Here is a 16979-nt window from a genome sequence, read left to right as displayed (position 1 = left end):
TTATATGTCTCAATTTGAGAATAACATGATTATTAATTATCAGTAATAATTATAACCAATAGAATAATAACTGTTGTGTTATTTTATTCTCTACAACTATGGCATCCCTCAAGCGCCACAGTTTTAGTGTTACCTGGTTCTTGGTTCAAATTCTGTATAGAAAATCTCCTGATATGCATCTTTGGCTAAACTATTATTAATTAGTTCATTAAAAAAATATACAGCCAACAGGTTAAACCTACACTCTGTTGATTTTGAGTCGAGCAGAAAGATGTGAGCTTTTCACATGTTGATGTTAGAAGTTTTAGTTTTAGCTGCAGAGGCATCCTTTGCTTCAAATGATTAAGTCTAAATAAACGCTGTGCATGTTAGGCAATTACATGTTTATTTTCTTGTTTAAAATTAGAATTGAGTTTGTAATATAATACAAAATGAGTCTTAAGTGGTTAAATGTAAAATCTGCAGTGTGCCAATTTTTTATCTGATTTATTGTTGGAATAATCAATACAACAACAATTAGTTGCAGCCATGCCTTAGTGACTTTTACCATTTTAATGTGATAAACCAACTCAAAGTAGAGCTTAATTGTGAAGTGAAGAGAAATTGGGCATAATATTCTTTTTTAAAACGGGGTTTCAAAAATTAACTTTGCCTTTGTATTCCAACCCCTTTACACTGTGGCCATAAATAAAGTCCACTGGCAGAAACTCCATTAAAGTTGGAATAAGAAATTGATAAATTGGGAATTTCTCAACCTTAAAATCCAATATGGCGGCCCTGCATATTAAAGTAGCAGCTTACTAGGAGAATGGCAGCTGTAACACCTCAATAACCCCAAAGTGAGACAATACAGGATATTTCTATCCTATATTACTCTGAACGGGCTTCCAGTAAGTAAAGTGAGTCCAAATATTTATCATGAGCTAAATGGAGTTTCCTTCTTGTGTTTTGCTGACCCGTATAGAGTTAATAGCCTGGTCCCCGGTAATAAACCTGCGGTCAGCCTTAATGTTGGTCAGGGATTATGGCGCAATCCTGGATGTTTACCTGCTGAGCTGCATTTCTGATGGGTAAATATTGCAAAAAATGTGCAACTCTGTGAGCCTCTATAGTGAGAGGATTACTTCTGCCTACATAATGACACACACTCCCTTCACCCTGGGGGCATCCGCCCCACTAGCACCTCCTCCTCCTTTTTCCCTGAGAGGCTCTCTCTGCTTGGGGCTCTGTTTCGCACTGAGGATCTGCAATATAAGGCACTCACAGCATCCGCTGTGACAGGTATGTCTGTTTTTACCAGACATACTTCGCTCATTAAGAGGAAGATTTCCAAATTCACTGCAAGATTTCTTTCTATTTCTGAAAGTTTGCTGCAAAGGGACTTGTTTCACGTTTCCCTGCTTCGTGTATTTTTATTTTATTCCCCATGTTTTTTGCTCATGTGAGACAGTAAAGGACTTGCCGTGTTTGTTCCAACATAAATCAGACCTGTTTTTCATATATAGGCCTATATTTTTTTTCTAAGTGCATTCAGCCTTCCCAGTCTTTTTGGGACTGTAGCTGTATTTCGTGGAAGCGGATATGGGCCAGTTTTCTGCTCCACAGATGCGTCTTTCAGAGGTGAGAGCGCCGGAGTCGTGCATCCTCGGATAAACTGCGGCCGCTGCAGGTTTTTCTGTGTGGAGGATTTGAGACATGGGCTGAGCTCCTGTAATTTACTCTGCGTTGGTCTCCTGAAAGCTACTCAAATATGCGAGGATGGACGGCGGGAAGCGGAGACTGATGAAGCTTTAATTTCTCACGCACCGGCACCGGAACAACTGGACGTTAATTCCCAATTTAGTTAGAAAGACGAATAAGTCAGTGATTTAGTTTGGTTTAATCTTTTTTTATTTTATTTTTTAAGTAATGACAATGCCTTTTTTATTCCTAATATATGAAGGGCGCACGTACAACTTCATGAGAGCAGAGAGGTAAAGTTGGTTATCTGTTATTATTCTAATAAATCCGAGGTGGAAAAAGTTGAGACTGTTTGCACTTTTGGATCGCGTTTCCTGCGCATCGGAGACGCAGCCTCACCGTTCACGCAGCTCGTTTCTTCCCTCATCCCGGGCAACCATGTGGCTCCCCTTCCTCGCCCTCCTGCTCATTCTGCGGCTCTCCGAGGCGATCAACACGTGTCGGTCCATCGACCTGGACGCGCAGAAGTCGCGGCGCATCGAGGCGGTGCGCGGCCAGATCCTCAGCAAGCTGCGCATCCGCAGCCCGCCGGAGGACGACAACAATCGGCGGTCGGGCTTTGTGCCACCCGAGATCATGCTGCTTTACAACAGCACGCGGGAGCTGCTGAAGGAGCGCACGCGGCTGGCCGAGTCCGCGTGCGAGCGCGAGAGCAGCGAGGAGGATTATTACGCCAAAGAGGTGCAGAGGATCGACATGCAGCCACCGCGCACCGACTCCAGTAAGTGTCCGGAGGTCAACAGGGTCAGCTGTAAATATGGCTCGGTGCCAGAATGTTTTAAAGGACGCTCGTCACTGTTTTAATAATTAAAAACAATATTTTTTTATTTGACTTTCCCTCCAAGGTGAACACGTAGGTTTAGATTAGGAGAAAAAAAGAGACAGATTAATAACTAACAACTAATATGTATCAGTAACTCATTTTCTGAGAGAAAACCACAGGGGCAATTTAATTCATAACATTTAAAGAAACAGAAGATTATGAGTTTAAACACAGTTATAGAAATTAAATGTCTTATAGCCACTTTTTATCAGCATCTTCATTTGACTTGAACATTAGCTCCACTTCCCAACCTGACACGCTTTATGTCATCCTTTGTATTTCAGCTGATAAATTAAATTTTTCCCAACATTTAATCGACCCGTCAGAATGTAAACATAGCATATTCCTTATTTGCTGTTCATTGATGTGATTTACACTTTATTTCCCTGTAACGGCGTCATGTCACCGAGACAATCTGATAGATTCCCAGGTGATTCGCTGTGGTTTTTTCTAGCTGCCAGATTTATGGGCTGATATCATTTACACTGGATTCCCACTAGGTGTCAGTATATGGAGTGAATTTCAGTGAGGGAAGGAAACGTAATGACTATTGAAGGGTTAAACCTAAAGTGGCTTACTTTTAAAACTGTTAAACCATCTGTAATCTCCCTATTCTTTACTTTAATTTCTCCAAAAATCCCTGGAGAAATGTTGATGTTGCATCACTGTTTGGTGCATAAAGTTTGGCATTACTTGTTCAGTGCACACTTGAAATTATTCATTACAGAGAAACATAGATCAGAGTTGTACCCCCCCCCCCCCCCCCCCCAAAAATGATCAAACAATGAAAAACACTTTTATTTTCAAGGGCTAAATAATTCGTATTTCATGGCTAATGGTTTGGTTGCATTAGTAATGTGGGATCCAAACAGGAATTATGAATATTTTATTTTTGAGAGTCCAAATTATTTAAATAATCAACTAGTTTAGTAATCAAATAATCTTTAGCTTAATTACAAACCCCGAGTTTCTTATTTTGTTATTATTTTATGTTAGTTTTGATGTGAAAGTAAAAATTAATCCTTTATAAAAATGTTGGTTCTTCTTTATGTGTTTCATCACTTTAAAACTTCCAACACTTCCACCTGCCTGTGGCGTGTTGCTCAAAAAAATCAGTGGTGTAGACAAACAAAGGACTTCTCAGGTTTAGAGAAAAAAAATCCGTCTGATGAACAGTATCTGAACTCACGTTGATTTTATGAAGCTGAAAAATATGTGCTAAAGACCAGAGAGAACCGTCATCTTTCAGCAGATCTTCTATCTGCTTTCAGTAGGATATTGTTCATTGATTAAAATTGTTCTAAAATTATAAATTAGTTTAATTAATAATAAAACCAGATTGTATTGTAACAGGTTTGTTTCTTGCACAAATGATGACATAGGTGAGTCATTTCCTTTACACCAAAAAGTAAATAAATATAAAGTTTTGCCTAAACTAATGTCTAATTTTGGATTGTTTGCAAATTATTTGAAAGTTCTAAAAAAACTCAAACTATGTGGTTTTTTATAATTGTCATTTTAAACTTTAAGTTGGAGTTATAAAATATTGTGCACAATTTTTACAAGTGGACAGTAGATATGCACGGACGTGTAGCAATTGATTACTCTATCAATTAGTCTTACGATCAATTGATAAATTAAATATAAAAAATCGCAACTTCTGCAGATTTTTTAGCTAATTTTATACAATATTAGAAGTACAGTAAAAATGCAAGTAAACAAATAATTAAGTTTATTTTTTTTAAAAAAGGAAATAAACATTTTATTGTTTAAAATGCAATAACATAGCGTTCCTTTAGTGCACACTTGATCATTTGTAGCAAAGGATGCATCTGCAGCCGGACAAATACTTCAAATACTAACATGTGAAGAGCTGAGTGCTTTCTGATGGACTTTACATCAACGATGTGTAGGGGTGATCTGTTTAATTGATTAACAATTGGATAGGAATTAATTGGATCACTCCTGGATCACATTTTTAAATGTAGAGGCTGATAGAGAATCAACCACTCTAACAAGAAAAAAGCTTACCTAAGAGTGGGATCGCTTCATTTCATAAAACTTTTTGGCGCATTAAAAGTGTGGTTGTTTAAGATGGGGTGTCCAATGTGCTGCGCTGCTGCAGAGGAACCATTTAGCGAGTCTTTTGTGGTGGCAGTGGGTTTTGGTTTAACAGACCTGTTTCAGATTGAAGGGTAATTGAGCTGGGTATTATGTAATTACATAACTGGGTGATTTTTCATGCACTCTACCCATCAATCATCCATACATTATACATAAAACCCAACACTTTAAGCCTGTAATTTAGCCTGAAGACTCTCATCAGCCGTAATTATGTCCGAGACAATGCATCAGTCCCACAGTCTGAAGACTTGACCGTTAGTCATAGTTCTGGATTTCTTTCCCGTCCAGATGCTGTGCAGCCGGCGGCACCAAACCTCTACTACCGAGTGGTCCACTTTGACGTCAGGGATGTGGATCTGATCAACAGCACCCTGGTCAAGGCTGAGTTCAGGATCTTCAGAGCTCCAAACCCACAGGCTCGGGCCTCGGAGCAAAGAGTGGAGCTCTACCAGGTACACCTTGTCCATGGCTCACATGTTTCGTGTCAAAGGTTAAAATTTAATTTCACAAGTTATAGAGCTGAACAAATTGTTAAATTTGTACAATTTGGGTCTCAACTCCTCCTAAAACCAAAACAGCCGTTTAAACAAAGGTGTTTTTTGGCAATTTTTGGTGTCTGAAAAATTAGCAGATTTATTACGTCACAAATGAACGGGGACTGTGCCGTTACCTAGCAACCCCAACCAAGCCCAGCTCCGTTACTTAGCAACCCAAACTGAGCTCCACCACTTTTGGTCTGCTGGTTTAACCGCTGTGTGTGCTGCACCACATTCACCAGGAAATACAAGAGTTTTGTTGTTGACTTACTGTTCAAACTTTGTTTTAATGTGACCTTTATTTTGAAAGCAGACTATTTCCTGTACTCATTCGTGAAGAACCTGGCTGTGAAGTAATTTACTATTAGTGTTGTGTGATGTAGCATCAGACGACCAGTTTCCTGTTACAAAGGAAGACAAATAATGGCGTTGGCATTTTCTCAAGCACTTATATTTAAATAAACTCTAAATGTTTCTCAGTTAAATTGGTATTTGAGATTTGTTGCTTTGCTTCAACCAATCATAAAACTATACAATGACCTAAAAAACAAATCAATTAATTTATTTGGTCCTGGAGTGGTGAAGTAAGTGTAGAAATGGAGGAATTTATCATAAAACTCTTGCATCGTAGATTTTTTAATTTATGTGAATTTGAAGTTTTTCCAACAGTAGTAATAGAAAGACTGTATTGGTTGCTGCAGCTTCCTGACTCTCTGTGTGATTTAACTTTTTAAATTTTTTTAGCAGTTTTCATTTAACTTTAGGTAGGAATTCATAAACATGGTATAATGTGCAGTTGAATCTAATGCTTTTTATATATTTCAACAATTTGCTGCATACTTTAAAGTAGAAAACGTAGCTACATTATCCAAATTTAGACAAATATAAGAACAGAACAAAAACAAAATGTGCAGAAAAACAAACTTTTGCTGTCTAAATGCAATAAAGAGAGCAGAGATTTTTCTGACTCAGTGAGTTATCATGTTTTAAGCTGAGCAGCATCACATCTAGTTATATGTCCTAGATTTTGAATATAATCTAAACTTTTTCAAAGCTTTTTTTAAACCCAGCATGTTTTATGAAAGTTGTGGGTTAAAATCTGTTCAGTCATCCTGCTGTCTGCTAAAGTCCGCCTTAAACCCAAAGTTATCTGGACTCTTCATAAAGTTTCCTGTTCAAGTGTCAGCCTGTGTGGACAGCAGATTTTATTTTTACACAAACACACTTTCTAGCAAAAGCTCGCCAGTTAGCAAGGCCACATTATTCACTGAACATACAAAATGTGATTTCTGTGTTTCCGACTGGTCTGCCAGTTCCGTCTGCCGGAGTACATGAACTCTGTCCTTTTCTTCCTGTGTGTTTGTTCTTCCAGATACTGAAGCCAGAGGAAGACAGCACGTCCACTCAGCGCTACATCGACTCTCGGACCGTCCAGCTGAGAGCTAAAGGAGCCTGGCTCTCTATGGACGTCACAGAAACAATCAAAGACTGGGTGTCAGATCCAGGTTAGCTTCATGCCGCTTATGATGCAAACATCTGTTTGTATGGTTCATCTTCATGTTTTCTTCTACCCCGTTCTTCTTCAGAAAACAATCTCGGCCTGAAGCTGGGCGTCCACTGTCCCTGCTGCACCTTTGTCCCATCCACCAACAACATTGTCCCTAACAAGAGCGAGGAGCTGGAGGCGCTTTTCGCTGGTTCGTTCTCATGTCTTTGCTTCAGATGAATTATGCGTTTGGGGTTCAGCCTGTTGAGCAGGACTGCTGCCTTTTTTGTGGGCTCCACATTGTTTATTTAGATGTTGACTGTTTATACATGACTGCACATTATTTGCATTATTTGGAGAACCGCAGAACACAAAAGGAGCAAACCTAAACCTCTGCTGCATCGCTGTGAAAATGAGAAATGCGGCTTTGCAGATTTATTATGATACCATCCATCCTCCAGATCATGAGCTGTGAACTCAAAGAGGAGAATATTATGTAAGAAGCTTTAAAAAGGGTCCATGAATCACTTGCTCACTATCGTGCAGGAATAAAGGCGAAACTGTTCCTCTGCACACTGAGATACTGTTTTATTCCAGACTGTGTGTGTTGCCTCATGTAGGCCCTCAAATTATGGTGCTCAAAGGATTTGCACTAAGCTCTGCCAAGTCTGAAATTTTTTTTTCTCACACTCGGAAAAAAAAAATGCAATTTGTGATACTCGGAAGACAAGCAGGGGCTTGTGTTTGTGCTCCTGTGGTTCAAAAAGAGACAGTAAAATCATAAAGTCAGACAAACTGTCAGGTCGTCAGTGCTGGATTTTTTCTTTTTTTTATGCAGAACATCTGTATTGCATTCCTTTATGCTTCGTTTACTTCTTAAAAAATGTAAAAACCTGGAAAATACGTTTTTCTTTTGCCTTCCTCAGAAGCACAAGGTCATTGGAGAAAGAAAAGCACAGCTGCAGCATTTGTCTGCGTTCATAATTATAGAGAAACAAACACTTTGCATTTAGATGTTATCATTTGTACGTATTTTAGTGATACGGTCACTAAAAGTGAACCCAGTGACAAATTGCTCACGTTTAGTTGCAAGCATTTTAATTCACTCAATTTCTATATTTTTGTTTCGTGTAAAATTCTGTATTTTAAAAGGATTTAGTTTTTATGTGGCAAGAGTTTATATTCAGTAGAAGCCTCTGAGGTTTTGTCAGAGAAAATTAGTAAACAAACAATGAACACAACCAAACCTTTGTTAAAACGAACACAGCATATTTCCTGCCCTGATAACAAAATCCCTACTGTAAAACACGGTGGAGGCAGCACCATGCTGTGGGAATGCTTTTGCTTGAGCAATTACGTAAGAAACCTGACAGAGGCAGCAAAGACTGAAGCGAAGGTCTGCTTTCCAGCATGGGAACAACCCAAACTGTACATCTAGAATGGCCTAGTTAAAGTATACACCTAAACTTCAAATTACAATTTGTGGTTCAGCTTGAAAAGTGTGATGTTATGCTTTAGCTATCTCAATCAAAACATGTAAAGCTGCATGTGGAGCGAGAAGCGACTCAGAGGGGGTAGATACATGTCCATGCCACACTTTTCAGATTTTTATGCGTAAAAACTTTTGCAATTTGTTATTTTGATTTATCACATAAAATCAAAATAACAAATGGAAATAACTATTTGAGGAATCTGGAATAATTTGAGTTAAAACAACATTTAATTTCCCTTTGGGATCAGTAAAGTATTTTTTATCTTTATTATTTTTGGAGTGAATTTTAGAACAGCTGGTGGTTGTTTATCTGACCGTCTGGTCGCTCTCTGTAGGTGTCGATGACGAGCGGCTTCGTCAGATGAGGAAGCCCGGTCAGGTTAAAGGCCAGCCGGACTTCAGCACCAAGACACCACACCTCATCCTCACCCTGCTGCCTAGCGACCGAGTGGACAACCCGGCCAAGAAGAACCGTAAGCGGCGGGCGGCGGCCACAGAAACCACAACCTGCACCCGGTAGGCCTCCTTCCAGCCGCTCATGTGCGGGTTTCTCTCTCTGACTGACAGCTCTGACGCTCCTCCACTGTCTTCAGTTTGGTCATTTTGAAGAATAGCTGCGGTGGATGCCATATTTCATTTTTTTCCCTCCTGACCCACGTTGCAGAGTATTGTGTGGCAACCCTAACAGCCCTGACCCTGTGTTTAGAGAGCAGGCCGACGGGTGTGCAGTGTTTTATTTAGACTACCTCGTGCTGCAGGAGAAAACTCTGGCAGCCCTGCATGATCATTACTTTGTGATGGCAGTAACCTGTTGTAATTTTCCCATGACCCAGCCCTGGGCCGCTGCCCCAGACACTGCAGAGCGGGATGGAAAGCTGAAAAGTCACTTTGTGTGTCTGCCTTTGTGTTTCCCAGGGGGTCGGATCAGGGCTGCTGCCTGCGCTCGCTCTACATTGACTTCAGGCGGGACCTCAACTGGAAGTGGATCCACGAGCCAAAAGGTTACACAGCCAATTTCTGTGCTGGTAACTGTCCGTACCTCTGGAGTGCCAACAACCACTACAACATGGTGAGTTTCAGGGATCAAACGCTAAAGTAATGTATGACTGGAGCTGAACAATCTGGCTGGTTTGTGAATAATAGATTCTTAAGATCAGTGGAGATGCACCGATCCAGGATTTTGTGACTAAATACAGAGCCTGTAAAATCACTTTCATCTTATTTCTCTTTACGAACTAAACTTGTCAACAAATTACTATTCCTTTATGCATGAGTAACATTCCTATAGACGCACTATATGTTTGTGTTTACTTGTTGAATGTAAGCCTAATTTTAAAGTAGACAGGGTGTAAAACTGGGAGCTGGTTCCACAGAAGAGGAACCTGATAACTAAAGGATCTGCCTCTACTTTTAGAAACTGTAGGAACCAGAAGAAAACCTGCAGAAATAAGGGTTCAATATTCAATACATAGACTATTCACTGAACTCTGATCCAGAAACGCACAGCATTCTGGGCGATGTAGGCAGAGGAAAGACTTTAGCTGCTCAACTACTCACGGCCAGCTAAGCAAAGTTTGGTGGAATCCTACTCACTCACTCTTTGGTTACCTAGCAACTCACTCACTCTTTGGTTACCTAGCAACAACCTGTTGAGTAACAGCAGTTTAAGGTCCCGTCATTGTGCCTTATATCTGCTTAAAATAAAAAAAACGATGGTACAGAGTGAAAACTGTGGCGGATAAAAAAGAAAAAGTCATACCACCAGTTTGGCAGTATTTCAAATATTTAAAAAATAAACAAACAATTATCAAATTATTGATATCAACTGATGTGAAACTCTTTATATCGTGATATACATTTTTCAGCTAAACATCTACCAATAGACGTTTCTGCTCTTAATTGGTCTCCAAACACCTATTTCTTTTTTCTTTTGATGAATCTTCATTGATTCAAGATATTAAGAACAGCTGTCTCATTTGAAGCAAAGTAAGAAGAAATTGGTGGTTTTAAAGTTTTGCACAGCATTACCTGCTCACTTTTGGCAATGACAACATAAAAGCGTACCGGTAGGTGCATGTAAAACCATCCCAGAACGCCATCACAACGTCAGACTGACGTTTCTTAAGTGTTTCGTTTTGCTTATTTCAGCAAGATTCTCTCAAAATCCTAAATCTCTTTCTGCACGTATTAAAACCAGGTGTCCCTGTAGTAAAGGACTCCAGCTGGTTCTGTAATTTGTCTGCGGTTCTGACATGTCGACCACCGAACACATTTGGCTCACAAATTGATCCGCTCAGCAGCTGAAATCGTACATCAAGAAACGATGGGAAAACATTTAACTCTCAAAACTACATTTGGTTTCAGTCCGAACACCAATAGTGTTATAAAAAGATCTGATGCAACAAGGAGGAAAAAATGCTCCTTTCCTAACTTTCCTGCAGTTTCTACATCCAACTTGTGGGTCGTCTGCTGTTTTCTATTGACTAATAGCCTCAGACCTTCAAATCGCTGCATTCTTATTTCGTTTTGGGCTTTTTGTGTGCCAATTATTATGGAATGAAGATTGTCGACAACCTTTTCCAGTAAGGCCAAGTGAAGACAAATGAGTTCTTTTTTTCCAAGTTATATTTTCCTCCAATGTGAAGATTCATGGCCTCTCGTGCTAAATAATTTTCACTGGAAACACTGACAGACATGTCAGCGTGGACACGCAGCCAAATTATATAAACAGAAACATCTGCTATTGTCAAGAAAAATCTGAGCAGTCTCTCTGGTGAAACGGACCCCTGCCTGATCCAAGCTCAAATCAGCTCTCTGCCTGACTTTAATACATGGATGGTTTGAAGTGTGGGAAATGTTTTTCTCCTAAATAAGCTTGAAGACCTTTGTTTGTGGTAGCTAGCAGCTCAGTTAGCTGAGGCTGGTTCAACCCAGCGTCATGAATGGCTTCCCCTCACACAGCGTACAGGCTGATTAAACACGTTCAGCTCCACAAGCATGAAGGCTGCTGCTGCTGAACCGTCAGATCTGGAAAATACAGACTGTCCTTGAAGTATCTTTCAGATCTGGACATTATTGGACGATACAAAAAAGTTAAAATATTCACAGATTGTTTATTTTATTCCCTGTTCCCTGAAAAATATCAGAAATCCTGAACATTAGTTCCATCCATACGCCCATCCATCCATCAATCCCTTCATCTGTCCATTCATCCAGACATCCTTCTGCTTATCCATCCATCCATCCATCCATCCTTCCTTCTATCTATTCATTCATTAATCCAAGTTACATTTTAAATTTCTAACATTTATTGTTAGCCTTTATATTTCTGCTGATATCAGGATATCAGTAAACAAAGAGAATATCCATTTGAGAAACCATGATCACTATGACATTCCTCAGACAAAGACATTTCATGACAGATTTTCTGGTGCTAAATAATAAACCTGGTATTAAATGGCTGCTCACTTGTAAAATGTGTGAGAGCCGCTGACCTGAACCCACCAGCAGAACACAGTAGTCTCTTCAGGAAAACGGGGAGGGAGTCTGTGAGCCAGCAGAGGATCTCCAGAGAGACTCCCAACTGGCTTCACATCCACATTCCTCATTCAGACCGATTAAATTTTTACATTTTTGCCAAGAAGAATGGTGAAACGTTTCAGAAGAAAAATGTGCCAATTGTAAGATAATTCCCTGAAATATCTGGAGCTGCCAGAAAGGCTTTAATGAAATAAAAAGTCTGAATAGTGATCCATTGGTTTAACTCAGTTCTTATTTTGAGACTGCAGAGAATTGCATGTGGATTTATTAGAATAAGTCCAGAAACTTTCCACCAGGACTGTATTGTCGACTGTCTTCTGGCCGCTGTTTTGTTTTTACCATAAAAATGTGAGAATGGCATCAAGTTTTCTTATATAACTCTTATTTCCCACAAAGTCAAACCATGCTTTAGTTGCCTGGCGATGTAAGAAAAACAACCCGACAACTCTTGTATAACAACCAAAGCCCTCAGCCAAAACCCTTGCTGAGGCAGGATCTCATCGTTCTCAGAAGAAAAAATGATTTTTGTGGTATTTAATAAAAAATCTTCTCCTGTCTCTCCTCTGGTCAGATCCTGCCGCTGTACAACAAGCTGAACCCAGAGGCCTCCGCCTCCCCCTGCTGCGTCCCTCAGGACCTGGAGCCTCTCACAATCATGTACTTCTTTGGCCGCACGCCTCGAGTCGAGCAGCTCTCCAACATGGTGGTCAAATCCTGCAAGTGTCGCTGATAAAAGCAGAGGAGAACTCTGCTAACTGAGATGGATCCTTCCTGGCAAACTGAATCAGACGTCAGGACTTTTTTTTTGTTCCTCACAGTCATGCTTCACTCTCTGGAATTTTCCGTTTGACGTTGGACCCTGTAAATACGACTACATAGGTTTATTAAACGTGTTTCTGTATATTAAAACTCAGAAAAGCCTTTGTTTTTCCATCAGGACCGAGCCTCTGTGATAGCCACACCAGATGTGTTTGCTCTAGGCTTAAAGGTGTTAATTTGAAGCCTGCGGCGGCGAGGTGAGGCCTCGCAGATTTTGCAGAGATGAAAAAGCGAAGGAGTTCAGGGAGCAGATAGGAAAGAGAAGCAGGAGCCGCGTTCAGGCGGGGGCCCTGCCAGCTCTCTGCGGTCCCCAGGCTGAAATCTGCCCGCCGTAAACAGGATGTGAAAGGTTTCCAGACACCGACCCGACCACTCACGGAACGCCAGATTTAAACGCTCCCCTCGTCTCCTCTCCTTCTCTCCCTCTTTCTCTGTGCATCGCTCGAGGTTCTGGGATTTGTGGTGGGAGGAGAGAGGGAGAAAAGAGAGGCTTTGAAAATGAGACGTGGGATGATAGGGCCGCATTTGGAACGGCTACACGTTTGGAAGGTGGTATTTTGCAGCCGTGGCAAATTTGTAACTATTCAGGCCTGGCGCATGCGTCTCATAATCACACTCCCTTTTTTTTCATCATGCGATCATTATCTTATTATAAGAGGGCGGCCTTCCTGTTCTCCTGATCTTATTCTGTGACACCTTTTGTTTTCCAAACTCCTCCCTGATTCAGAGTCTCTGTGCACCCAAGCATCCACACTGACCACTGTTGATAAAATATCTAAATGCTGGAAAAAAAAAACATCTCCGGGTCTGATTTTAAATATAGGCTCTCTGGTATGCCAGTGGTTTGTGTGTGAGGAGACAGTGTGTGTGTGTGTGTGTGTGTGGGGTGGAGGGTGGGTTGTGGGGGTGGAAATCATGGTGAAAGTGATTCTTATAGTTTTATTGTGATTGTGCATAGAGCAAGATTAGTTTCTGTGCCGGCTGACGATAAAGGGACAGGAAGCAGTTCAATCATGGCAAAACACCAGGCTGCCACAACAGCAGCCAGTTATAGATGAATTAGGCGGTTTGTGTCGAGTCCGACCACGGCCACAGGAAGTGCTGGTTTTCAGCTGGATGGCTGTGAAATTGTGTAAGTGGATATGTCCAACATTATTTTGGTCAACACTTTGTGCAACAGCTTTCCTAAATGCAAGATTTAAGGACTGATCCACACAAATAGGAAACCAGCCGAGCTTTTAGGTGGTGGATTTCCAGTCAGAAGTTTACATACGTTCATCCTCCATTATTTTTGGGAAGTTTAACTATGTGAACTGGTCTTTTTTTCCTGCGGAGAGGTATTATTGAACAAATTCACTGTTTCAAAGACACCGCAGGGCTTTTTTAAACCATCAACAAGGCAGAGGTGGGGACTCCTAGTCATTAATATTAAGACTTTAGACTTGACTTGACAAAATGCTCAGACTTGGGATAGACTTTGACTTTTACCCCATTGACATGGGACTTGAATTGGACTTGAGGGTCATTGCGCGTAACGGAAACCCTGTAAATTCTAGACACTAACAGGTACCATAGAATTGCACAAAAATCCGTGAGGGACGGCCGAGTCCCTGCTCAAAATTCTGTGAAAGAGGTGTACGGAGCCTTGTTCCAGAAGCCCATTAAAATGCTGTTTACATCGTTTTTTAACTGTGTGATTGTGAGCGTGAGGGGGAATAAAAATAGCAATAGGTATTTTGTTCCATATAACACAACAGGAGTTTAACAGGTAAACCTTTTATGGATGCAAACTCGACTAAAAACCCACCTGTTTAGGATTGTATTTGGAACATAATCAATTACGAATTTATTGATGGAACCTGACCTAATGTCGTGTTTTGGTTGTTGATTCTATGTTGCATTGAGTTTCTGTGTTTGATATGATGAAAAGCACTTTGAAATGCCTTGCTGCTGAAATGTGCTATACAAATAAAATCAGATTGATTGATTGAGCCTGTTTACTTGAAAAACGTGATATTTTACCCAAAATCTAAAGTTAAAAACACATATTATTAAGTGAGCCCCATTAATTAATTTTACTCATTCCGTAAGCTGCAGCACAACCAATCAAATTAACAAGATTTAAAAATGTAAAAATCGGGTGAAAAAAGCCAGAGACAAACAAATGATGTCTTTTGGGTACATCAACAATGAAGTATCAAAAAGACAAAACAAAACAACAACAAAAAAAACACAGTGCAAAATGCAAAACCTGCTAGAAGAGGATCTCAGATTGAGATACAGCAATGTCCAACTTTGTTTGACATTTGAAGTTGGACAAAGAACGGCAGGTGGTAGCTATTTTTCTTTAGCTTAGGCTTTAGCTAGCTCCTTGTTGTTAGCAAGTGTACTCTGGGATATGTTGATGACACATCTTAGCTTTCACTTATATGCTATGTTGTCATAAATCTGGTCCTTCAAACGCATCAACAAATAATGTGCACTTTGTTATTAGGACTGTCGATAGTGAGCGGGGTCCCATGTTCTGTGCCTGAACTGTGCAAGATAGAGGTGGTGTTTTTTATGCTTTGTGTACAGCTGCACATAACATTGTCAAAGAAAAAACAACAACCTCGAAGGGACTTGAAATTCCAAGTTTCAGACTTTGGACTTGACCTTTGCGTGTCTTAACTTGAGACTTGACTCGGGACTTGTGGATAAAGACTTGAGACTGACATGAGACTTGCAAAACACGGACTTGGTCCCAACCTCTGCAACCAGATCCCAGTCTTATTTGTTTTTTTAATCAGAAATGGCTTTTAAAGGTGTTGACTAATTTTTTCACCACAATTTCATTTCAGTTCAATGCAATTTTAAAAGCACTTGTTGCACAAGTAATGTTTCTTTTAGAATTTTACTCGTTCGGCTCCTTGACATTGTGAATGCAGCAGTTTGTCTGTTTTAACATCGAAGGACACTTTCAAGATGCCTCTGGAGCTAAAATAGTTTAAAGAGGTACAAACTGTTTTTGCAGCCATAGCAGCAAACTTGTTTGTCTGAGCCGCAGCAAAGCTACGTTTTCACTGTATATAAATGCGTCTCATGTGTTGGGGTGTCAGGACTTCAGCTGTGGTGAGGCTCCTTCTTCCCCCCAGCATCTGTTAGTCCTTTCCACTTAACTACCCCTTGTTATGTCCAACCTGTACTTATCCCATGATAGAGCTCCTTGCTGTTTGCTCTCACACTAGAACCTTGTCTTTGAGAGGCACACACACTCTGGTTGTTGACCCTTGCTTTCTCACGCACACCCTTCTTTCTTAAAAAAAAAAAAGAAGAAAAAAAGCCATATTTGAATGTGTGCGTAGATCCCCGGGGCATAGAGAGCCCACTCATACATGCAAAACATACAGATGCCATGATTCATGGGCCTGGTTCGCCACACGTTCACTCATGCTGACTGAAAATGTAAAGAAAGCCTTTGACAGAAGCTGCAAAACATTCAGAAAGATGAACAGAAGGCAATTCTTCCTTACATGCACCTCATGAGCTCACAGTGCAGCTTTTGGATCAGAGTCCCAACTGAAGTCATTTCTATTTTTTCAGGCAGCTAAATTCAATATATGACTTCTTGGGGCAACGGTGCACGCCATGAAAGCCAAATGAGGTTATACAAGCTGAAGAGAAGAATCGAGGTTCAGATACTGATCTGCAGCCTCAGGATTATTAAAATCCTTTGAAGAGTTACTCTAAAAGTGGAGAGGAGGGCCTCTCTGTTCCTTCTTTGCACAGAGGAGGGTGTAATGCCTGTAATTTAGCTCCATATATGAATAAAAGGCTGATTCAGTTTAAGGAAAGATGTAGATTAATTTACTCACAGGTAATCTGATGGAAAATCTGAGAAATACTCAGATTATTCAGCAACATGTTCATTACAGTGATACAGACTTCTGCTTCTCTCTAAACCTTTTCTATTTATCTTCTTCAAAAAGCATTACATTAAATTTTTCACATTTTGTCTGATTCGAACCGAACACTCCTATCCATTTTTCCTATTTTATTTAATAGTTTTGCTGCATAATTGTGAAATAAAAAGAAAATTATACACATTTTATGATGTTTTTTTTATAAAATTCTGAAAAGCGTGTGCATTTGCATTCAACCCACTTTATTCTCAAATCTCTAAATAAAATCAGTTGTCTTCAGAGTAAAATTAGGCAAACATGCAGGATCAGTGCAGTGTTAACCCTCAGGATTAACACTGCACACCATCCTGGACATGCCGGCCCCACTGATCATGCTGCGGGTTACTTTTCTCTTGCAGGCAAGACATGAGTTAATGCAAACAAGGATGGCTCTAAATACAGAGCAATCCTGGAAGCAAACCTGTTGGAGACTGACGAAACAGCAGGGGGCAGTTTGGACGACAGCATATTGTCGGAA

The 16979-nt window shown here is 40.3% G+C and overlaps 1 protein-coding gene across 1 annotated transcript; it reads left to right on the top strand.

The window, feature by feature from the left end:
• The first annotated feature begins 1216 nt into the window (after window positions 1–1216).
• Window positions 1217–14130, top strand: tgfb5 (transforming growth factor, beta 5). The gene is made up of 7 exons (XM_028009386.1): window positions 1217–2461; window positions 4976–5139; window positions 6596–6728; window positions 6810–6920; window positions 8537–8717; window positions 9117–9270; window positions 12313–14130. The coding sequence occupies exons 1-7, from the start codon at window positions 2119–2121 to the stop codon at window positions 12469–12471; spliced, it is 1245 nt and encodes a 414-aa protein (XP_027865187.1). The 5' UTR covers window positions 1217–2118; the 3' UTR covers window positions 12472–14130.
• The last annotated feature ends 2849 nt before the right edge of the window (window positions 14131–16979 follow it).

Source organism: Xiphophorus couchianus, chromosome 23, assembly GCF_001444195.1.
Source record: "Xiphophorus couchianus chromosome 23, X_couchianus-1.0, whole genome shotgun sequence".
Lineage (NCBI taxonomy): Eukaryota > Metazoa > Chordata > Actinopteri > Cyprinodontiformes > Poeciliidae > Xiphophorus > Xiphophorus couchianus.
This window is presented reverse-complemented; position numbering and strand designations above follow the sequence as displayed.

What these genes read in the sequence shown, in the direction of transcription:
- tgfb5 (XM_028009386.1), top strand. Translation starts at nt 2,119, where the DNA reads ATGTGGCTCCCCTTCCTCGCCCTCCTGCTCATTCTGCGGCTCTCCGAG. An exon ending in AAAGAGTGGAGCTCTACCAG is followed by an intron (nt 5,140 to 6,595) that starts GTACACCTTGTC and finishes TTGTTCTTCCAG; the next exon opens with ATACTGAAGCCAGAGGAAGA. An exon ending in AGACTGGGTGTCAGATCCAG is followed by an intron (nt 6,729 to 6,809) that starts GTTAGCTTCATG and finishes GTTCTTCTTCAG; the next exon opens with AAAACAATCTCGGCCTGAAG.